This window comes from Macaca mulatta, chromosome 13 (assembly GCF_049350105.2).
Source record: "Macaca mulatta isolate MMU2019108-1 chromosome 13, T2T-MMU8v2.0, whole genome shotgun sequence".
NCBI classification, from domain to species: Eukaryota; Metazoa; Chordata; class Mammalia; order Primates; family Cercopithecidae; genus Macaca; species Macaca mulatta.
In genome coordinates this window covers 96,463,285-96,484,837 of record NC_133418.1, presented here as the reverse complement: position 1 = coordinate 96,484,837, position 21,553 = coordinate 96,463,285, and the positions used below count along the sequence as shown (strand labels likewise).

At 41.6% G+C, this 21,553-nt stretch overlaps 1 protein-coding gene across 2 annotated transcripts in view; it reads left to right on the top strand.

Moving 5' to 3' along the window:
* Positions 1-1,107: 1,107 nt before the first annotated feature.
* PLB1 (phospholipase B1) overlaps positions 1,108-21,553 on the top strand; it is a 150,034-nt gene continuing 129,588 nt past the window's right edge. For both annotated transcript variants that reach the window (XM_077959806.1, XM_077959805.1), the window contains exon 1: positions 1,108-1,419. In XM_077959806.1, coding sequence (XP_077815932.1) covers positions 1,365-1,419 — 55 coding nt within the window. In that variant the 5' untranslated portion in view covers positions 1,108-1,364. The remainder of the gene's footprint in view (positions 1,420-21,553) is intronic.

The window sequence follows — 21,553 nt, the reverse complement described above, 5'->3', positions numbered from 1 at the left end:
CAGGAACAAAGGGCCACCCACTTCGTCTTCACTTTCTACTCGAGACAATAGAGGTTATAACTGTAATTTTTTAATTTTTTATTTAATTGAGATGGAATCTTGCTCTTTTTCCAGGCTGGAGTGCAGTGGTGCAATCATAGCTCGCTGCAACCTTGAACTCTCGGGCTCTTGCCTCAGCCTCCCAAGTAGCTGGGACTACAGGTGCATGCCACCATGCCTAGCTAATTTATGTTTAGTTTTTATAGAGATGTGGTTGCCCAGGCTGGTATTTGAAACTGCTGGGTTCAAGTGATCCTCCTCCTTTAGCCTCCCAAAGTGCTGGGATCACAGGTGTGAGCCACTGTGCCTGGCTGTGACTTTTAAATATGAGAAAAGTGGGTCAGCCAGGAGATCAGGATCTGAGGTTGGGTCATGGGAACCAGCCCTAGAGTCTTAGCTAGACCTCCCAAGTCAGGATCCCAGCCTCACGCCCACAAGTGTGGCCAGAAAGTAAGGATAATTTAAATATATTTGTTCTTGTCAACCAAGGCAATTGTTTATTGATATTTGTGTAAAAAATTTAAATTCTACTCTCAAGGGTATTTGTCACTCAGGCTTTAAATGCCAGCCCTGTCTGCCCAGTTGGGACCCAGCCCAGCATTCCTGACTTAGTTTGCCCAAAGGAAACAGCTGATTTCGTCAAACTTGGTTCCCTCTCTGGCTTGTACCTCTGAATTCAATATGCAGAAAACAAACCTACGGAGTGCACATCCGCCCAACACTACTGGCCACCCATGGGTTTGGAAATGGGGGGACCAGAAACAAGCCTCTCTGTGTCATGCAAACCAGGGAACCTAGCAGAGCGGCTGAGACACGGGGGGAGCACGTTTCACGTTTGAAGGTAGCTTTATGGTTTACAGTTGTTACAAGGTGCTTTTGATCTCCTGGCTTACAGCTGAGAAAGCTGAGGCCACGTTAAGGGATGCACCCAAGTTCCCACAGCTGTGGCTGATTTGGAATTCCGTCCAGCACTTGGGATTCCCAGGCCTGCGTTCTTCCCAGCAGACCCTAACACTGGCAATTTCCGGGCAGCCGCCATCATGGAAGCCTGTATGGAGGCAGCTATGCAGCCCTGGTCTGTCAGTGTCTACGACTAGAACATGTTACCCATCTTTGACTCATCTGCCTTAAGAACTCTTCCATCTAAATGTTAATATTTATCATTTACAGCCCGCCACTGCCCCCTTTCAAAGGTGAACACAGTAAAATTTATGACAGGTGCACTATCAGAACACAGAGGAGCATAAAAGCAGGAGGAGGTGTGATAGCCCATCCATCTGCTGGAGAGCTCTTCCAGAGGCCTGAGTCACCTGGAGCATTCTGGCATGGGGCTGCGGCCAGGCGTTTTCCTCTTGGAGCTGCTGCTGCTTCTGGGACAAGGTAAGCATGCCTTTTGCCCAGAGGACAACCCATGGTTTAGCCCCGCTGGTGTCCCATGTTGCTTAGGCAAGGGACGTGCGAAAGGAGTGTGTGCTTTTGGTGAGATAAAGCACAAAGCGTACAGTTCAAGAATAAGAAGGCTGGTTTGCCTCCTGTGGAATGGGATGCAGAGGATGACTGCACAGGGTTACACGTCCGAAAGGCTGCCGGGACAGAGGCAGATCTTGGGATAGGAGAGAAGTGCAGTCGGGCAGCAGCACCATGGTACGAGAAAAAAAACCTGGATTCTATTTGTGCTGTGTGGCTTTGGGCAAGTTCTTCCACCTCTCTGGACCTTGATTTTTTTCATCCTTAGAAAGGAAATATTACTGCTACTACTACTAGGCACATTTTGATACTATTTAATGCACATTTAATACTGTTACTATTTATGACCTTTTTTTTTTTTTTTTTTTTTTTTTTTTTGCTGAGGGACAAAGGAAGACAGATTTCTGGAAGATAAATTCTAAAAGATTGCCTACATTCTTTAGTGCTACGAAACAGAGTGCTGAACTTTCCCTTTGCTCTCCCTTTGCATAGGAAGGCAGACTCCTTTAGACTGAAAAGGGCCTTAAAGATGATCTTTCATCTTCTCCAGATGAGAGGACGGGGTCTGGAGTGAGAAGGCACTTGCCCTTGACTCCCCAGAGAGAGAGGAGGAGCACGGGACAGAGTCCTGGGCCTGCCTAGGGTCTGAATCCAGGCTTGAGGCTCCTCTGGGGCAAGTCAGTGACTGCTCTGAGCCATGGGGGAGAATGGCGATGCTTGCTATGCCTTCAGAACAGGATGATTGTATTTCCTTGTTACTAATGAGGCCAAGGAGGGTTTTCATATTGATTGTTTGAGTTTCTCTTTTGTGACATGCCTGTTCAAGTCTTTTGCTTATTGATTTTTTAGGAGTTTCCATATATGCTGTACACTAGCTCTTTGGTGGTTACATCTATGACAAATATCTTCTGCCACTCAAGCTTGTCCTACTCTATGGGGACTTTTGATAAGCAAAATTCTTAATTTTGTGTAAATAAATGAAGACCACCCAAATGAGGACAAACAGAGGCTATTTATTCAGAGCTTGCTGTAGCAAGACATAACTTATGTTTGGCCAAGATTCAAAGGCAGGCAGGGGAGTGGGAAAGCTTCACAGTGGAAAAAAAGGGAAATCTTCAGATCTGATCTGGTTGGAGGTTGTTGGTTTCAGGGAGCTGGGGACCAGCTGAGTAGAGGCAGGGCATCTGAAGTTATCCAGTTGGGAGTTTATCTGGCTTTCTCTGAGTGGTCCTGAGTTGGAAGCAGAGCAAAAAATGGAGAAGATGGCAGTCATTAACCAAACCTGACCATTCTGGGCTGATTGCTGCGGAGGCTGCAGTTCGGTTGTCTGGGCTGGCCGATTGCCGACTGTGGCTCAGAGTTCTGTTATCATATGTAGTCCCACCATTTCCATTTGTATATTCTCTTTTTTTTTTTTTTTTTTTTTTGAGACAGAGTCTGGCTCTGTCACCCAGGCTGAAGTGCAGTGGCTTGGTTTCGGCTTACTGCAACCTCTGCCCCCCAGGTTCAAGCGATTCTCCTGCCTCAGCCTCCGGAGTAGCTGGGATTATAGGTGCCTGCCACAATGCCTGGCTAATTTTTGTATTTTTAGTAGAGATGGGGTTTCACCATGTTGGCCAGGCTGGTCTCAAACTCCTGATCTTAAGTGATCCGCCTGCCTCGGCCTCCCAAAGTGCTGGGATTCCAGGCATGAGCCACCGTGCCCAGGCTTTATTCTTAAGTATATGTATTTTAAATCTTCCTTTATGGTTTGTGCTCTTTGTATCTTAAAGAACTCCTTTCCTATCTCAAGGTCATGAAGATACCCTATAATTCCTTCTAGAAGCTTTATAAATTTACTTTTCTCATTTAAGTCAATCCCCCTACATTTGGGATTGACTTTTATGAATAGTGTATGAGAGGAACCCAATGTTGTCATTATTATTTCTTTTTGAGATAGAGTCTCACTCTGTCGCCTAGGCTGGAAGGCAGTGGTGCAGTTATGGCTCATTGTAGCCTCAACCTCCCAGGCTCAAGTAATCCTCCCACCTCAGCCTCCCAAGTAGCTGGGACCACACACCCACTCAGGTTATATCATCAAAATATTGTCTTCAGGCACATGCCACCACGCCTGGCTGATTTTAGTATTTTTTGTAGAGAAGGAGTTTCACCATGTTGCCCAAGCTAGTCTCGAACTTCTGGGCTCAAGCAATCCTCCTGTCTTGGACTCCCAAAGCATTGGGATTACAGGTATGAGTCACCACGTCCAGCCCCTCATTTTTTTTAAATGCAGATACCCAATTGTCTCAGTACCATTTATTGAAAAATCAGTTGTTTCCCTACCACTGTGAAGGGCTGCCTCTGTACATTAAAGATTCGTGCATGTTTCCGTCTGTCAGTACTCTTTTTTGCTCTATTAGTCCATTTATCTGTCTCAGGGCCAATAACACATTGTCTTAATTTTGTAGCTTTATATTGACTTCTGTTTTTGAGAAAAGAAGTCTTCCTATTTTTTCTTCTTCAGAAATGCCTTGGCTTTGAATTTCCATGTAGATGGTACTCTCAGCTTGGCAATTTCCACTGGAGAAAACCTGTTGGGATTTTGATAGAGATTGCTTTGAATTCTATGAATCAAGTTGGGGAAAATACACATCTTTACAATATTGAGTCTTTCAAGCCATGACTATGTATTTAGATCTTTAACGCCTCTCAGAGTTTTCTCTGTTGCAGGCATGGACGTATTTTGTTAAATTTATTCACAGGTTTAGATATTTTTGTTGTGTGGCAAGTGGGTTTTTAAATTTTAGTTTGAAAATGTTTGTTATTGTAAATTTTTATTTTGAAAATGTTTGTTATCGTAAATTTTTATTTTGAAAATGTTTGTTATTGATATATAGAAATAAAATGAATTTTTGTGTTGATTTTGAACTCAACTAAACTTATAAATTGTAATAATGTATCTGTATATTCTTCTGGGTTTTCTATTAGGTTGATGCAAAAGTGATTGCTGTTTTGCCATTACTTGTAATACTACTTAATGCTCCCACCAGAAGAGCTAATGCACATAGCATTGTTCCAATTGACCTTTTAAAAAATAAAATAGAGAATCCAGGCTCAAGTCTGGATTAGCGCTCTATTACTTTGTAACAAAGCAACGGCAAAATAGCAGTCACTTTTGCACCAACCTAACACACATAATCCTGCCAATAATGACGGTGTTGTTACTTCTTCTTCAATCCGTATACCTTTTATTTCTTTTTCTTACCCTACTGTGCTGGCTGGTACCTGCACATTTATTTTTTTCAAAGAGGTGATAATTGGAGGTATTCTTATCTTATTCCCAAGTTCAAAAGGAAAATGTTAGGCTGAGCATGGTGGCTCACGCCTGTAATCCTAGCACTTTGGGAGGCTGAGGTGGGTGCATCACCTGAGGTCAGGAGTTCAAGACCAGCCTGGCCAACATGGTGAAACCCTATCTCTACAAAAATACAAAAATTAGCCAGACGTGATGGTGGTTGCCTGTAATCCCAGCTGTTCGGGAGGTTGAGGCAGGAGAATTGCTTGAATCTGGGAAGTGGAGGTAGCAGTAAGCCGAGATTGCACCACCGTACTCCAGCCTGAGTGACAAAGCCAGACTCTGTCTCAAAAAAAAAAAAAAAAGAGGAAAATGTTTAACTTCTCATCAGTAATTGTGCTGTTTGCTAAAGGCTTTTTTTGTAGCTATGCTCTGAGATTAAGAAACCTTTATTCCAAATTTGCTAAGAGATTTTTTAAAATTAGAAGTGGATATTGAAATTCATCTAATGCGGCCGGGCGCGGTGGCTCAAGCCTGTAATCCCAGCACTTTGGGAGGCCGAGATGGGTGGATCACGAGGTCAGGAGATCGAGACCATGCTGGCTAACAGGGTGAAACCCCGTCTCTACTAAAAAATACAAAAAACTAGCCGGGCGAGGTGGCGGGCGCCTGTAGTCCCAGCTACTGGGGAGGCTGAGGCAGGAGAATGGCATAAACCCGGGAGGCGGAGCTTGCAGTGAGCTGAGATCCGGCCACTGCACTCCAGCCTGGGCGGCAGAGCCAGACTCTGTCTCAAAAAAAAAAAAAAAAAAAATTCATCTAATGCTTTTTCTGTACTTACTGGGATGATTGCGTGGCTTACTCCTTTCATCTGCTAATGTTGTGAATTAAATAAATTGACTTTTTATTATTTTGTTCATTTCTTCAGTCATTGCTTATTAGATTTATCAAAGACTACACGTTGCATTTATTTGTCCTGTCTCTTTAATCTCTTTTCATCAAGAATAGTTCTCTCGGCCGGGCGCGGTGGCTCAAGCCTGTAATCCCAGCACTTTGGGAGGCCGAGACGGGTGGATCACGAGGTCAGGAGATTGAGACCATCCTGGCTAACACAGTGAAACCCCGTCTCTACTAAAAAATACAAAAAACTAGCTGGACGAGGTGGCGGGCACCTGTAGTCCCAGTTACTCGGGAGGCTGAGGCAGGAGAATGGCCTGAACCCGGGAGGCGGAGCTTGCTGTGAGCTGAGATCTGGCCACTGAACTCCAGCCTGGGTGACAGAGCGAGACTCCGTCTCAAAAAAAAAAAAAAAAAAAAAAAAAAAAAAAAAAAAAAAAAAAAGAATGGTTCTCTCAGCTTTTTGTTTATTTTGTGTCGATGAACGTCTTCAGCTGGTTTTTGTGTGTGAACAACAAACAGTGATGTTCTTGAATCCCCCAGTTGGTGATGCCAAATTTGATACTTTGGTGAAGGTGGCGGCTGCCTGACCTTTTTCCCTTGTGAAGGTACCTTCCCCATGTGGTTTATAAATCATCCATAGGGAGATACTGGGAGACTGTGACTACCCTTTTTCCCAGGGATTTTTTAGCATCCATTGATATTTCTTGCCTAAATTTTTACCATGGTGATTGTAAGACAGTGATTTTTCTATCATTCCTTCTTCCTTCTGCTATTGTTAGTTGGGTTTCCCCCATAAAAAAGAGATTCCCTCTTTTCCCCCACTTAAAAAATATTTAACTGAACTCCCCACTCCTTTTTGTCTTGTCTTTTTCATACGAAATTCATCTATGGGAGGCTAAGCAGGGAGGATAGCTTGAACCCAGGAGTTGGAGACCAGCTTGGGCAATATAGTGAGACCCTGTCTCAAAAAGAAAAGAAAAGAAAAGAAATTCATTTATGGACTCTTATTAACCTGTGTATTGTAATCCAGGCCTGTAATTTTTCATTTTGATGTCCAAGTTATTACAGATTTGGCCAGTGAGAGCCTCTTCAAGGTGACTTCTGTGTCCCTATCAATTTTTAAGCACTTTTAAACTTCATGGTACAAGATTTTCCCAGCTAACCTCGTATTTCCTCTATCCCAAACCTGGAATCAGCTGTTTCCTCAAGGCTTCCATTGATAGGGGAGTGTTATTTGGAAACCAAGGTCCAGGTGTTGGGAATGTTTGCTGCTGCTGAAGTGTTATTGTCTAGGCCTGCTCAGTGACAAAACTAAGAAATATAGTTTTCTTTTTTAAAAACACGCAATAAATTTATAAAGATATCTTTCATTTAGGTAGAATTACACTTTTTCATCTCCCTCTTTCATTCCATATTTGTATTGTCCTTTGCTCACAACACAAATCTGGGTTACAAACACATCAGTGAATTTACTCACTTGCTGAATCCTACAATACCTACAACACAGTACTGGAATTGCTGTGACAACACCACTAACAACAAATGAAGTTCAAAATTCCTTTGCCCTTCTCCCGTCCTTTAGAATATATCCCACTCAGGGTGTATCATCAAAATATTGTGTTCAAAATCGCTTGAATTATTTTTTTGTTCTCTCTGCGTAATTATACAACCTAGTTGGCATACAGTTAAGTGTGTCTGTTTGTATTTAATTTTGTTTCTTCCATTCTTGCTTTTTACTGTGTTTTTTCAATATATAAAACATTAACATGGTTCGAAAGTCAAAACTATATGAAAAGATGTACTCAGAGAGGTCCCATCCCCTTCCCCTACCCTTTCTATCCCATTTCTATCATTTCTGTAGGTAACCAATTTTATTAGTTTAATATCTTTTGTTTCTTTTTGAGAAAATACATTCTTACTTTCCTTTATTCTTACACAAGATGACTTGCTATACGTGGTTTTTGCATTTTGATTTTTTTCACTTAATTGTATGTCCTGAAAATAATATTATATCAGTTCAGAGATCTTTATTTTTTTCCAACTGCAGAATATTCCAGTATGTATTGTATATTCTACCAGCCTCCCAACATGGCCATTAGGTTGTTTCCAATATTTTGCTATTACAAATAATACTGTCATGAACAGTCATATGCATGTATCTTTTTCAAGTTCAGCTTATGCTAGGCTATACATCTGACTTAGGATAAATTCCTAGAACTGGGGTTTCTAGGTCAGAGGGTGAACACACATATAGATTTGTTAGATAGTAACAAATTTCCTTCTGTAAGGATTGTACCAGTTCGCATTCCTACCAACAATATATACGAAATTGCTTATTTTTCCATAGCTTGACAATAAAGCTATATTGACAATAAAACATGCAGTCAAGACTTAGAATTTTTGCAAATGTTACAGGTAAGAAATATTTTAATTTATCTTATTACAATGTAATTTGATTATGTTTTCATATTTTTAAGGACCATGTGGTCTTAAGGTTACAAAAAGCAATGGGAAATGAATATTTTCCTATTCAGTTAGATGATGGCCTTTGGGAATCATACATACATACATAACATATATATATGTGTGTGTTCATATTAAGGAAATAGCCATAAATTTCTACCTCCTTGAGTTTTAATTAATCAGAAATTCATATTAAATTTTGTTAAAGGCCTTTTCAGCGTCTATAGAAATAATCATATAATTATTTACTCTTAGATCTATTATGTTGAGTTATATTAATAGACTTGCTAATACTGAATGATACGTGCATTGCTGGCATAAAATCTAGTTGATCATGGTGTATTTTTTTCCTTATATTGCTAGGCTTAGTTTGCTAACAGTTGTTTCAGGTTATTTTTCTTATATGTTCATGAATGAGATTGAGTTGTAAGTTTCTTTTTTCTCTCTGCCCTTGCTGGATTTGGGTACCAATATTTTGCAGTCTCATAAAATGAATTTGGGAGTGCTCCTATTTTTCTGTTTTCTGGAATAGTGTGTAATAGTAATGGATTTTTTTCCTTTTAATGTTTGGTGGAACTTGCCAATGAAGCCATCTGGGCCTGGAATATTATTTTTCCATAGATTTGTGACTACTGCTTCAATTTCTTTAGCAGTTATAGAATTAGCCATATTTTCTTTTTCTTAAATTCACTTTGGAAGGTTTTTTTTCTAGGAATGTGTCCATTTCGAGTAAATTTGCAAGTGGTTTGGCATAAAATTTGTGTATGGCTTTCTGTTATCCCTTCAATACCTGCAGCTTCTGTAGTCATGTCCTTCTTTTTGTTTCTGGTACTGATTATTTATGATTTATCTTACTAGAAGTTTGTCCACTTTATTATTTTTTCAAACCAATTTATGTATGTATGTATGTATGTATGTATGTATGTATGTATTTATTTTTTGAGAAAGGTCTCGCTCTGCTGTCCAGGCTGGAGTGCAGTGGCATGATCACAGCTTACTGCTGCCTCGACCTCTGGGCCTCAAGAGATCCTGTCTCTTCAGGCTCCCAAGTAGCTGGGACCACAGGTGCATACTACCACACCTGTTAATTAAAAAAAAAAATTTTTTTTTTAGGAATGGGGTCTCACTATGTTGGCCAGGCTGGTCTTGAATGCCCGGGCTCAAGCTATCCTCCAACCTCAGCCTCTCAAAGGATTGGGATTACAGGAATGAGCCACCATGCCTGGCTTTTATTGATCTTCTATGTCCCCGTTCTCTATTGAGGCATAGCAAAATACCCCAAATCTCAGTGACTTACAGTAGCAACCATTTTATTTACTCACAGTTCTGTGAACCTGCAGCTGGGGAAGACTTCAGCAGAAACATCTCATCCCTGTTCCACATAGTATCATCTGGGATTGACTTGGTGGGCCCCAAATGAGATGTCTGGGGACTTGGTACTGGGAACTGGGTGTCTTCGCATTCCCCCACTTGGCCTTTGTTTCTGTATGCGCAGTCTGGACTTCTTTACATGGGGACCCAAAGTCCCAAAAGAGCACAAATAGAAGCCACAAAGCCTTCTAATGTCCGGGCACCAAAGTCATTTCTGCTGCTTCTATGGGTCAATGCAAGTTTCTGTAGTAGCCTAGATTCAAAGTGAAGGAAATAGACGCCACCTCTTGATGGGAAGAATGGCAAAAATCACATTGCAAAAGGGCATACAGGATGAGACAAAATGCTGTGGCCATCTTTGGAAAAATATACCATTGTCTATATTGTATGTTTGTTTTCTAGTTCATTGATTTATGTAAATTTATCTTGCTTGGCATTTTTAGCATGTCCTGAATCTGTGGCTTGATTACTTTCATCAGTTTTGAAAATTCTCAACCAGTATCTCTTGAAGTGTTGCCTCTACTCGATCATTTCTGCCTTTTCCTTCTGGAATGCCAGCATGGCGTTTGGCCTGCTCACTCCATGTACCATGTCTCTTAACCTCTCTCCCAACTTTACCATCTTTTTGTCTTTCTATACTGCATTCTAAGTAATTTATTATGATACATCTTCTAGTTTATTCAATCTCCTTCAATTGTGTCTAATTTTCTGTTAACTCTGATCATTGAAGATTTTGGAAACTGTTTTTTTTATTTTTCAAACTTAACTTACATTTAGTTTCTTTTTTTTTTTTTTTTTTTTGTTGAGACGGAGTCTCGCTCTGTCGCCCAGGCTGGAGTGCAGTGGCCGGATCTCAGCTCACTGCAAGCTCCGCCTCCCGGGTTTACGCCATTCTCCTGCCTCAGCCTCCTGAGTAGCTGGGACTACAGGCACCCGCCACCTCGCCCGGCTAGTTTTTTTTTTGGTATTTTTTTTTAGTAGAGACGGGGTTTCACCGTGTTAGCCAGGATGGTCTCGATCTCCTGACCTCGTGATCCACCCATCTCGGCCTCCCAAAGTGCTGGGATTACAGGCTTGAGCCACCATGCCCGGCCCTTACATTTAGTTTCTTACCAAATTGGTAATTAAATAACTTTGGATCCCCATAAAAACTTCAAGTTTGTCTTATTTTTAAAAAACAGTCATTTTAAGGGCCAGGCACAGTGGCTTACATCTGTAATCCCAGCACTTTGGGAGGCTGAGGCAGGCAGATCACTTGAGGTCAAGAGTTTTAGACCAGCCTGGCCAACATGGTGAAACCCCGTCTCTATTTAAAATACAAAAATTAGCTGGGTATGGTGGTGTGTGCCTCTAGTCCCAGTACTCAGGAGGCTGAGGCAGGAGAATTGCTTGAACCTGGGAGGCAGAGGTTGCAGTGAGCTGAGATTGCACCACTACATTCCAGTCTGGGCAAGAGAGTGAGACTTGGTCTCAAAAAACGAACAAACAACAACAACAAAAATTCATTTTATAATTTTACAGTTTTGATGATTTTAGTATCCAAAGTCTTTGTGATCTGTTTCTTTTGTTTTCCTGCTGATTCTTACTCATATGTATCTAATTTCTTTATGTACTGTACCTGGTTATTTTTGATTGCATGCTGCTCAGACTCCTTGAAAATGTGCTTATGAGATTCTTTGAGGCCTAGGATGAAGGTGAGTGTCTTCAGAGAAGATATAAGTTCATTCTGTTGGGCACTGGGGATGTTATCATTTGAGGATCACTTAAAACTAAATTCATGGTGTGAGCCTCCCTAGAAAAACCAAGCTCTATGATAAGCACAGTTCATGTATAATAGCCTTCCTTTAAGATGGCCTGTGCTATTTTTCCCATTTTACAGATGAGAAAACTGAGAAGCTAGGTAACTTGTCCAAAATCATCCAGCTAATTAGTACAGCAAGCGGAGGTCAGTCCTGAGCTTGGATCCAGGGCCAGCACCTTTCGCTACCTTACAATGTAATAGAGCTCAAGGGAAGAACCAAAATTAGACTTTTATTTAAACTTTTAAATGGACTCAACAAGCAGTACATATGAAAACAGATTCCTGCTTTGAATGTCTTGGCTTATAAAACTGAAATATCATTAGCTTAAAACTGCAGTTGGCAAAAGCAGGTTGGCAAGAAATCATTGTATCTAATAAAATACCATTTTTGCTAGAATTTTATTTTCCTCGAATGGGTCAGAAGTTCCCAGAAGATTGTCATGCCCGTGGGAAAAACACTTGTTGCCTTGGTAACATACCCATGACAGGCCTGTCAATGCAAAACCAACGGTGGGAGCTGGGTGAACTCATTGAATGAGAAAAGGATACCTTTTCATTACTAAAACAAGCCAGGTAACATTGGTTTTGCAACAGCCCAGGGTTCTTCCTGAAGGTTGGTTTTCCTTGCCTTCCTGCAGGAAGTTTTCCCAAGCCTTCTAGAAATACTGACTTTCTAAATAAGAGTAGAAAGGGATATTTGAGAACCTTTGGTGGCCTGAGTCCTTCAAATTATTGATGCAAGATCGGGGAGAACCTGCTTGGGTCACATACCTAGTTGGTGGCATAGCCATCCCCGAATCTCTGGAGTTAGACTCTACATCCCAATGCCTCCATCCCCATCCCCACCCCCTCACTTCAGCTCACACACTTGTCTCCAAATGTCTGCTTTGGACACTGAGCACAGGTATGGGGTTTTCTCTAGAGGCTCCAAAGTTCCTTTCCTGGGATGTCATCTGTACCTTGTAGATTTTTAGGACTTTATTGTCAATCACCATTTTCATCAAGTTGCACTTTTGCTACTGTCAATTAACTGTCTGAGCACCCTTCTAAAAACCCAAGTTGGGCTGTGCCTGGCTGGTAGTTACTAAATCAAATGTTAAGGAACCCTCTGGGGAGAGAAAACGGATCCGCATAAAATCACTGGAGAAGAATTAAGCACCAAAATAGGTGCAAGCAGCTGTAATAAAAGCAATAGGATTCAGAGAGCTGAGAGATGAATGTAGGCTGGAGGAATCTCATGTGGGAGGTGAAACTCAATTGCTCACGGAAGGGTGAGTGGGACTGAGAGAAACACCAAGGAGGAGAGAGGGCAGGCGAGGGGAGGGCATGGCATGATGGGTTTGAGGAGCAGGAGCAGGCTGGCTGAACTGGAGTGTGGGGTTGGTGTGGAGCAAAATGAGGAGTTAAGGTAGGACAATTAAACCCCAGTGCAAGGAGAGTGGAGGTTTTTCAGAGTGCCTTTTAGCTTAAAGAGACTTCTAAAATGATTGAAACCAAATCTTTTATTTTACATTTACAAAAACTAACCTGATGGAGTGACTGGCCTAAGATCATGCAGCAAGCCTGGAATTTTAATTTGCTGTAGTAGGAAATGGGGAGCTATAGAAGGTTCTCTAGCAGGGGAGTGGCATGATGCAAGTGGTATTTTGGGCAAGATGAGTCCTCCAGCTCCAGACATAAAAGGTCATGAGTCAAAAGAGGCACCACCTTGGTGAACAGAGCCCTGGATCATAGGAAGGGGCCCAGCAGGGATACTGCTGGGCTCTGGGAAAGGTGAGTGCTTTTCTTCATGCCTTAGGCCACCATATCCTCTTGCACTGTTGCATCTCTGAGAATGAGGGGTCCTAAGCCTCCCTTCCTTCACACCACTACTTCCCAGTTGTCTCTGGGAGGAGACCTTCCTGATGGTCTCCCTTCCTGAGACTCCCTTCCTCTTGGGGTTCACTGATTAACACACCTGCCGCCATCCAACTTTGAGGAATCCCTGGTCCTGTTTAAAGTTCTGTCCAATGGTGGCTGAGGCGAAGCTAGAGCTGCTGCTGATTGTGGAAGGCATCAGTATAGGAGGAGTCAGGGCTCTGGAACCTGCCATCGTTAAGGTCTGCTTGTTCATCTTCACTATGGGACTATCTTCTACAGGTTGCTCCTTCCTGGCTCTGGGTTGGCCTCAGCTGTCCCTGTCTTAGTCTGTAGTGTGCTGCCATAATGCCACAGACTGGGCCATTTATAATGAACAGAAATTTATAGTCTCATGGTTCTGGAGGCTGAAAAGTCCAAGATTGAGGGGCTGGCATCTGGTGAGGGCCTTCTTGCTGTGCCATCCCATGGCAGAAGGCAAAAGGGCAAATGAGGGAAAGAGAGAGAGACAAAAGGGGCCAAACTCATCCTTTTATAACAAATCTACTCCCACAATAATGGCATTAATCCATCTGTGAGGGCAGAACCTAGTCACCTGTTATAGGTCACACCTCCTACCGCCGCTACATTGGGGATCAAGTTTCCAACATGTGAACTTTGGAGTACACATCCAACCACAGCAATCCCATGAGGAAGTTGAAGAAAATGTGATCTAAAAGTAAGGCATCCCCTTGTGTGAGGCCAAGGGCAAAACTACAAGTAAACTTTGAATATGTTATTTCCTGTTGGGACTGCTTCCCTCTCTTGGGGCACAGGGTGTATAATATTGGATATCTGTGGGCATCAGGGGATGGAGACAGGAGGGTGCACTGGTCTCTGCCTGGAATGAGGTCTGTGATTGGTGGTGAGGTCTCTCTGGGACCATCAGCACAGGACAGAGTATTTAATTGTGATTTGAGATTTTTGAAGCCATCTCGAATGTTTTTGTAATCAGACTAGAGGTTGTGTCTACCCAAAGGTTGTGACATTGTTGATCCTAAATCATTCTTTGGCCAGTATTCCTGATGATAAATCTAGAATGACTAATGGTAATAAAGACAGCTGGAAATACTGATCTACAGACAGGGCAAAACAATAGATTTCTTCTGGAAATTCAGGATAGAAGACAACACATGTAATAAGTCTTTCTATACTTTCTAAAAGACTTTGGTCTCAGGGAAAGCGTACTTGACTAGATTAAGGAGAATCCAGTTCTACACATGACTCTGTTAGTACCTTGCTGAATAACCTTTGGCAGGTTTTCTAGCCTCTCTGGATCTAGTAAACAAGATGATCTTGAAGGTCTGCTCACCTCATCTACTCTAGAATTCTGAGACATATATTCAGAGGTCAACCCAGCTACCTCAGAAGGGTTCTCTGTTCCTCATTCTCACCTTCCACTGGTGGCAGCATGTGACTAGCCAAGCACCACACTGACAGGACGCTGTGCTAACATCCTGTACGCCTTAGAGCACCTGGAATTTTAATGGAGCAGCCAGCGAGGCATGACTCATGGTTTTCTGACTCAGCATCCACAGCTAGTCACATGCAGCACCTGCTCACAGGTCCATGCAGCATCCTACAGTCCCTGTAGGTCACATAGGGTGATAGCTTACAGCTACCCTGTGCAGTGCAGCACATAGTCACCCACAGGATCTGCTTATCATTCAAAACCATGCAGGGGATGACACTGGCTGACTTGGGCCCTCCCCTTCCAAGCTCACCAGCACAGCTCAGTGCTTAGTGGAAAGCAGTGTTGTCCACACCCTTGCTAGTATGGTCTGCATGCACTTATGGCCCTCTGAGCCTGTAAAAATGCCAAAAAGGTCATAAACCCTGCCCCTAAGATCACAGTGAGAGCATTACAACTTTTCAAAGAGCCCAGGATTTTAATGTGCACTGAAGAGTGACCTCAGTGCCACATAAGTTGGCCTTGAAAGTCTTCCCTGATGCCTAGGAGATGCTTCTTCCTTTCATCCAGGAAGGCAAGTCACCTCTCCCTTGTGTATGGTCCTCTCTCACTTATACAACCCTTTCTAGTTCTTTGATTCTCATGACAACCCCATGAAGAAGACAGGGAAGCTAGTCCTCTTCACATTTTATAGATGAGGAAGTCAGTGTTCAGATAGATTCGATGTTTAATCAAGGTCGTGAAATGGCTGTATTCCCTCAAGGAAGGGACAGGGGCTAGAAAATCGCACTCCAGACACATCGTAAGTATACAAACATCAAGGAAATCTGTAAATTAAGAGAGCATGCCCTGCTTTAATTTTGCTTTTGAAATCACCCCACCCATATGTGGTCAGCTGTTGGACTAACACAAGTTGGGTTTCCTTGTAGAGTCAGGCTCTTAACCTTGAAAGCACATGAACGTTACTGGAGGGGCTTTAAAAAACTCTCATGCCCAGCATACCCATGCCCCACCACGCCAGTCAAATCTGAGTCTCTGCATTTGGGGGCTAGGCAGCAGGTGATGGGCTGAGAGCCACTGCTTTAGAAGGTGCCCCGCTAAGGGAGAAGCACATGTGGTTTTACCTTGCTAAGACCTGATGTTTCCATGGTGCTTTGTTGGTTCCGGACCCCAGTGGTCACAGCTCTGTCCAACTTGGATGACTGATCTCAGCCAAACCTGTTTCTCAGAGCATGCACAAGTGGTTTTCTCTTGCATTCCCATCAGGATGGAAAAGTACTTGTTTTTTTCCCCTGACTGCCCTGACTCAGGTGGGAATTTTTCAAAGAGCTCAAAGCCCTTCATATATCCATGAGCTTGATGTTAAAACAACCTTTCAAAAAGGGGAAGGTTCCCTCGGGATTCCATGATTGGGGTTTGATGATGCCACAGAGATTCAATAATTTCTTTCACAGTGCCTTGGGTACTGTGGGAACAGGCACTGTAGCTGGTGAAAGCAGAGAACTAGAGTGAGGGCTCATGCCGCTCCAAGAGTTAGTGGGGCAGAACCAAGAGGCACCAGGTTTCCCTTTGGATCTTCAGGTCTGGATGCTTAACATTTAGATCCCAGGAACAGCTTTATTGTGACACCCCAGAGCAGCTGTCATGGATGACTCACATCATCAAGGTAAAAACATGAACTCCTGAGCATTTAGTTATGTGAAGAAATTCCAGAATATTGAGGCTGAAAGGATCTAAAAGATAGTGTATGCCAACCACCTCTCAGATGCTGAAATTATAAGTGTAACTAGCAATTACTGAGTTCTTTCCGTGAGTCAGGCACTGTGCTGGATGTTTACATGCATTTAATCCTCACGCAACTCCATGGGGCAGGCATTATCAACCTCACCTTATAGGTGAGGAAAGTAAGGCTTGGAGAAGTTGATCAGACCAAGGATTTCCAAGCTCTTAACCTCTGCCTGGTGTATGTGCCACATGTTCACGATCCCCACTCTCTACCTGGACCAGTGCCCTGGCAGCCCATTCTTGTTTGGGTAGCTCCAGCTATTCTGCCAAGGGGCAACTTGCTTCCACTGGTCTAGTCCTGGTTTGAGGGCCACATGGAACAAGGCCAGCCCACTTGGCATCCAACCTATCAGATCCTGAAGGAAGTTCTCATACACCCTCCTCAGCTTCTGTTTAAATATAATATCTATGTTTCAATGCACCTTACCTGTTTTGTGTTCTTTACTGCTAATTTTTTTTCTTTTTTCTTTTCCTTTTTTTTTTTTTCTTTTATTTTGAGATGGAGTCTCACTTTGTCACCCAGGCTGGAGTGCAGTGATGTGATCATGGCTCACTGAAACCTCAAACTCCTGGGCTCAAGTGATCCTCCTGAGTATCTGGGACTACAGACATGCACCACCACACTCAGATAATTTTGTGTGTGTCTGTGTGTTGTAGAGACAGGGTTTCACCATGTTGCTTAGGCTGATCTCGAATTCCTGGGCTGAAGTAATCCTTCCACCTCGATCTCCCAAAGCATTGAGATTCCAAGCATGAGCCACTGTGCCTGGCCTTCCCCTGATATCTTGCCTCCTTTAGGATTAAGTATTTTTATTGTTTAGGTTTCACCACCCCATCCTGCCCAATACTAGCTTGGGATTATACAATTTTCATAATTATTTTGGTGTTTAAAGTGATAACATGCACCCTCGACTTATTAAAGTCTAATATAAATCAGTACTTTTACCACTTCCCAGATAAGGGGAAAATCTTATAACAGTTTAACTCCATTTATTCCATCCAAATCTGCCCACAAAGCAATTTGTTTCATGTCTTTTAAACTCTAAAATATATTATTTTTTATTTATATTAGGGTTGGCAAACTTTTTCTGAGAAGGGCAAGGTTGTAAATATTTGAAATTTTGTGAGTCACATATATTTTATATCATATTCTTTGTGTTTTTTCTAATAACCCTTTAAAAATTTAAGAATGATTCTTATCTACAGGGTCATATAAAAATAGGCTGTGGGCAGATTTGACTATGGGCCATAGTTTGCTGGTCTATAGTTTGTACATAAATATTATTTTAGGTTTACCTACATATTTATTCTTCTGTACTTCATTCCTTTTTACATCACCAACGTCCCAACTGGGATCATTTTCCTTTTGGAATTTTGCCTGTCATTCTACTGCCTTTTGACTTCCATTGTTCCTGATGAGAAGTCAGTCTGATCTTAAGATTGGTCTCCTGTACTTGAAGAATTTTACTCCAGCTGCTTTCAACATTTTTTCTTTGGTTTTAGAACTACACGTAGATACATAGACTATTATAGTTGATGTGTGTAAGTAAGAGTCTCTGTGCTTATCCTACTTAACGTTCTTTCAGCTTGTTGAATCTGTGGTTTAATATTTTCATCAAATGTGGGAGGTTTGGGAAATTTTCAGCCATTTTATCTTTTTGTTTTGTTTTGTTTTTTGAGATGGAGTTTCACTCTGTTGCTTAGGCTGGAGTGCAGTGGTGTTATCTTGGCTCACTGCAATCTCTGCCTCCTGGGTTCAAGTAATTCTCCTGCTTCAGCCTCCCAAGTAGCTGACATTACAGGCACCTACCACCATGCCTGGCTAACTTTTTAAAAAAATTTTTTTAGTAGAGATGAGGTTTCACCATGTTGGCCAGGCTGGTGTTGAACTCCTTACCTCAGGTGATCCATCCACCCCAGCCTAGCCATTTTATCTTTAAACTATTTCCTGCCTTCCCCCGCCCCACCCCATCTCTGTCTTTCTTTTTCTTCTGGGGCTCATATTACATGTATGTTTGTATGTTTGATGCTGTCCACAGATCTGAGGTTCTGTTTTTCTTCAATCTTTTTTCCTCTGTATTTTTTAGAAATATACTTACTATCTTTAAGTTTACTGATCTTTTATTCTGTCTTCTCAAGCCTGCTGCTGAACCCACCTCATGAATCTTTTCAGTTAGTGTACTTCTCAACTCCAGAATTTCCATTTTATATCACTTCTATTTGTTGTCATTGTCTTCATGGCTTTATTTAATTCTTCAAATACATATAATAGCTGCTTTGAAGACTTTGCCTGTGAAATCCAACATCTGTGTCAACTCAGTTTCCATTGATTGCTTTTTTTCTTCATCTGGGACTGTTGTTTCAATATCAAGGCATGCCTAGTAACTTTTGTTTGAAGACTAGACATGTTTGATCAAACATAGCAATTCTGGATTCTGTTTTATTTTTCTGAGGGTCATTAGTTTGTTTTTTAATAATTTGCCTGGACTTAAACTGTGAAATCTGTCTCTCTCATGGTGTGCAGCTAACCACTGATGTCTTTGCTCAGTTTTTTTTTTTTCTTTCTCTCTCTCCCTCTCCTATTTTTGTTTTTGTTTTTGTTTTTTGGCCTGGCATCCTAGGAGTCACCCCTGAGTCTGCATGGTTTAGTGATCAGTCAATGATTTGGACAGAGGTTATGTTCAAACACCTTGAGACCATAAGGTTCTGTTGCTTGCTGTGTGTGTAGGTTAGAGAATGAGCACAAAGTTGTAGCCAATTCTTAAGTCTCTCTTGGTTTTAGATTTACATGTGGCTCTTTCAGTCTTTCTGGCACATACATCAATTTCCAGTTACTCAGGGATATGTGAGGAGCATATCTCAGTACTTCTTATTTCCTAGATTGCCCCATTGTCCAAATTTCTGATTTGACCACCTCTTGTTGTAACTGGGTACGAAACATTGAGCTGGAAAGATTGTGGATTTCCTTCATTTATTTCCATATTAGTCCACTGCTTTTCACTAATCTGTTGTCTGTTGTTTTTAAATTTTCTCTTGGCTTTGGTTTATTTAATGTTGTCTCCTGGAAATTTTTTAATGCAAAGCCAGGCATTGTATATAAAAAATTAGATAATTTTCATGCTCTGGCTGGTAGTATTTTCATCCATAAAGGTTTTCCTCTTGCTTTTGGCAGGCAGTTAGGGAGGAACAGATCACTTTTATCTAATCAGGAATCAAACTGATTCAAGTCTGGTCTTTAGACTTTTTACAGATCAGCCCATTTCTAGTTTATCCCTACTCCAAAGGTCTGTTTTAGGTTCCACTTGAAAGCCTGCAATATTCATCAGGGTCCCTCCTCCTCGATGTGTGCTGAACTCAGTGTTTTCCCCCAGTTCCATTAAACTGCCTGAAGCTCTGCACAGTATCTTAGCCTCTCGGCTGCTGATTTCTGTTACTCATGATTTGACAAATTCTTCAAGGATAAAACTGGTATCAAATGCTGAGCCCACTCTCTGTACTTACTTTTTCTTTGGGGTCCTGACTTCTCAAATTCTTGCTGCTTTTATAATTTTCAACAGACACACATAAGTACGTGCCTGCGCGCGCACGCACACACACACACACACACACACACACACACACACAAACACCACACAGAGTGTGGGAGTGCATAACAGAATGTGGGAGTGCAGCAGAAAAAAATAGAAGACCTAGAAGATTCCATAACAGTTTCAGGAAAAAATGTGGGGATACACCTGTTGTCTTCAGAAACATCCTCTTTTGAGCCTCATTAAAACCTTTGAATTCTGGAGTGAGCAGTAAAACTCTGGACCCAGACCCAACCCTCTAAACAACATTTAAAACTTTTGCTGCTTTAAAATTATACTAATAATGCTGGATTGTTTTGATAATCAAATGAGAGCATCTTTCATCATAATTAACATATTTCGACATATACTTTGTACAGGCACTGGGTTAGATCTTCTGCTTATTTCATTTTTAAAAACTTTATAATAGAGTGCTGAGTATATTAGCTGTCATAAAATTTGTTTTAGAATACTACTATTTAAAGAAGGGGTCCAAAAGCTTTTGAGGAGTGATTTTCTTTTAATTAAAAAATTGTTGTTCCAGCACCATTTGTTGAAAAGACTGTCTCCTCTCTGTAATATTGCCTTTGCTCCTTAGTCAAAGCTCTGTTGACTCTATTTATGTGGGTTTATTTCTGGGCTCTGTATTCTGTCTTGTTGATCTAGTTGTTTATTCTTTTGCCAGTCACACTGTCTTGATCACAGTAGCTGTATCGTCAATCCTGGAGTCAGATAGTATCAGTCTTCCAACTTTGTTCTTCAATATCGTGTTGGCTCTTCTAGGTCATTTGCCTCTTCATATAAATTTTAGAATCAGTTTCTTGATATCCACAAAGGTTGCTACATTTTTTAATGGTTCCAAAAATTAAAAAGAATATTTCGTGACACATGAAAATTATATGGAATTCAAACTTCAGTCACCATAAATAAATTTAATTTGTTTACATGTTGTTCGTGGCTGCTTTCACACTACAGCAGCAGACTTGAGTAGTTTCAGTAGAGACCATATGGTGAGTAAAATCTAAAATATTGACTATCTGGCCCTATACAGAAAAAGTCTGCTGGCCCTGGTCTAGACCTTGGGCATGTGGCTTACACTTAGCTTTTTGGTTACAAGCGTGGCTCATGGAGTCAGATGAGCCAGACTGCCTGTTTTCAAACCCCACCATCACCATTTGCTAGCAATGTCGTATTTTTTAATTTATATATATATATGTATTTTTTTTTAGAGACGGATTCTCATTATGTTGCCCAGGCTGGTCTCAAATTCCTGAGATCAAGTAATCATTCCATCTCCGCTTCCCAAAGTGCTGGGATTACAGGCATGAGCCACCATCTCTTGCCACCTTTAAAAGGCCATTTAACCTTTTGGGGCCTCAGTTTTCTGTCTGTAAACTGGAGATGATGGCATTTATCTCATAAAGTTGTCATGAGGATTAAACGAATTAGTTCACATAAGTGTTTAGAACAGTGCCTGGCACATAGAAACTGTATTTGTGTTGGCTACCATTTACATTTTTATCCTGGCTTAGAAAGAAAATTACCAAAATAGTCTCAAATCTCTGCCCTGCTAACTCCTC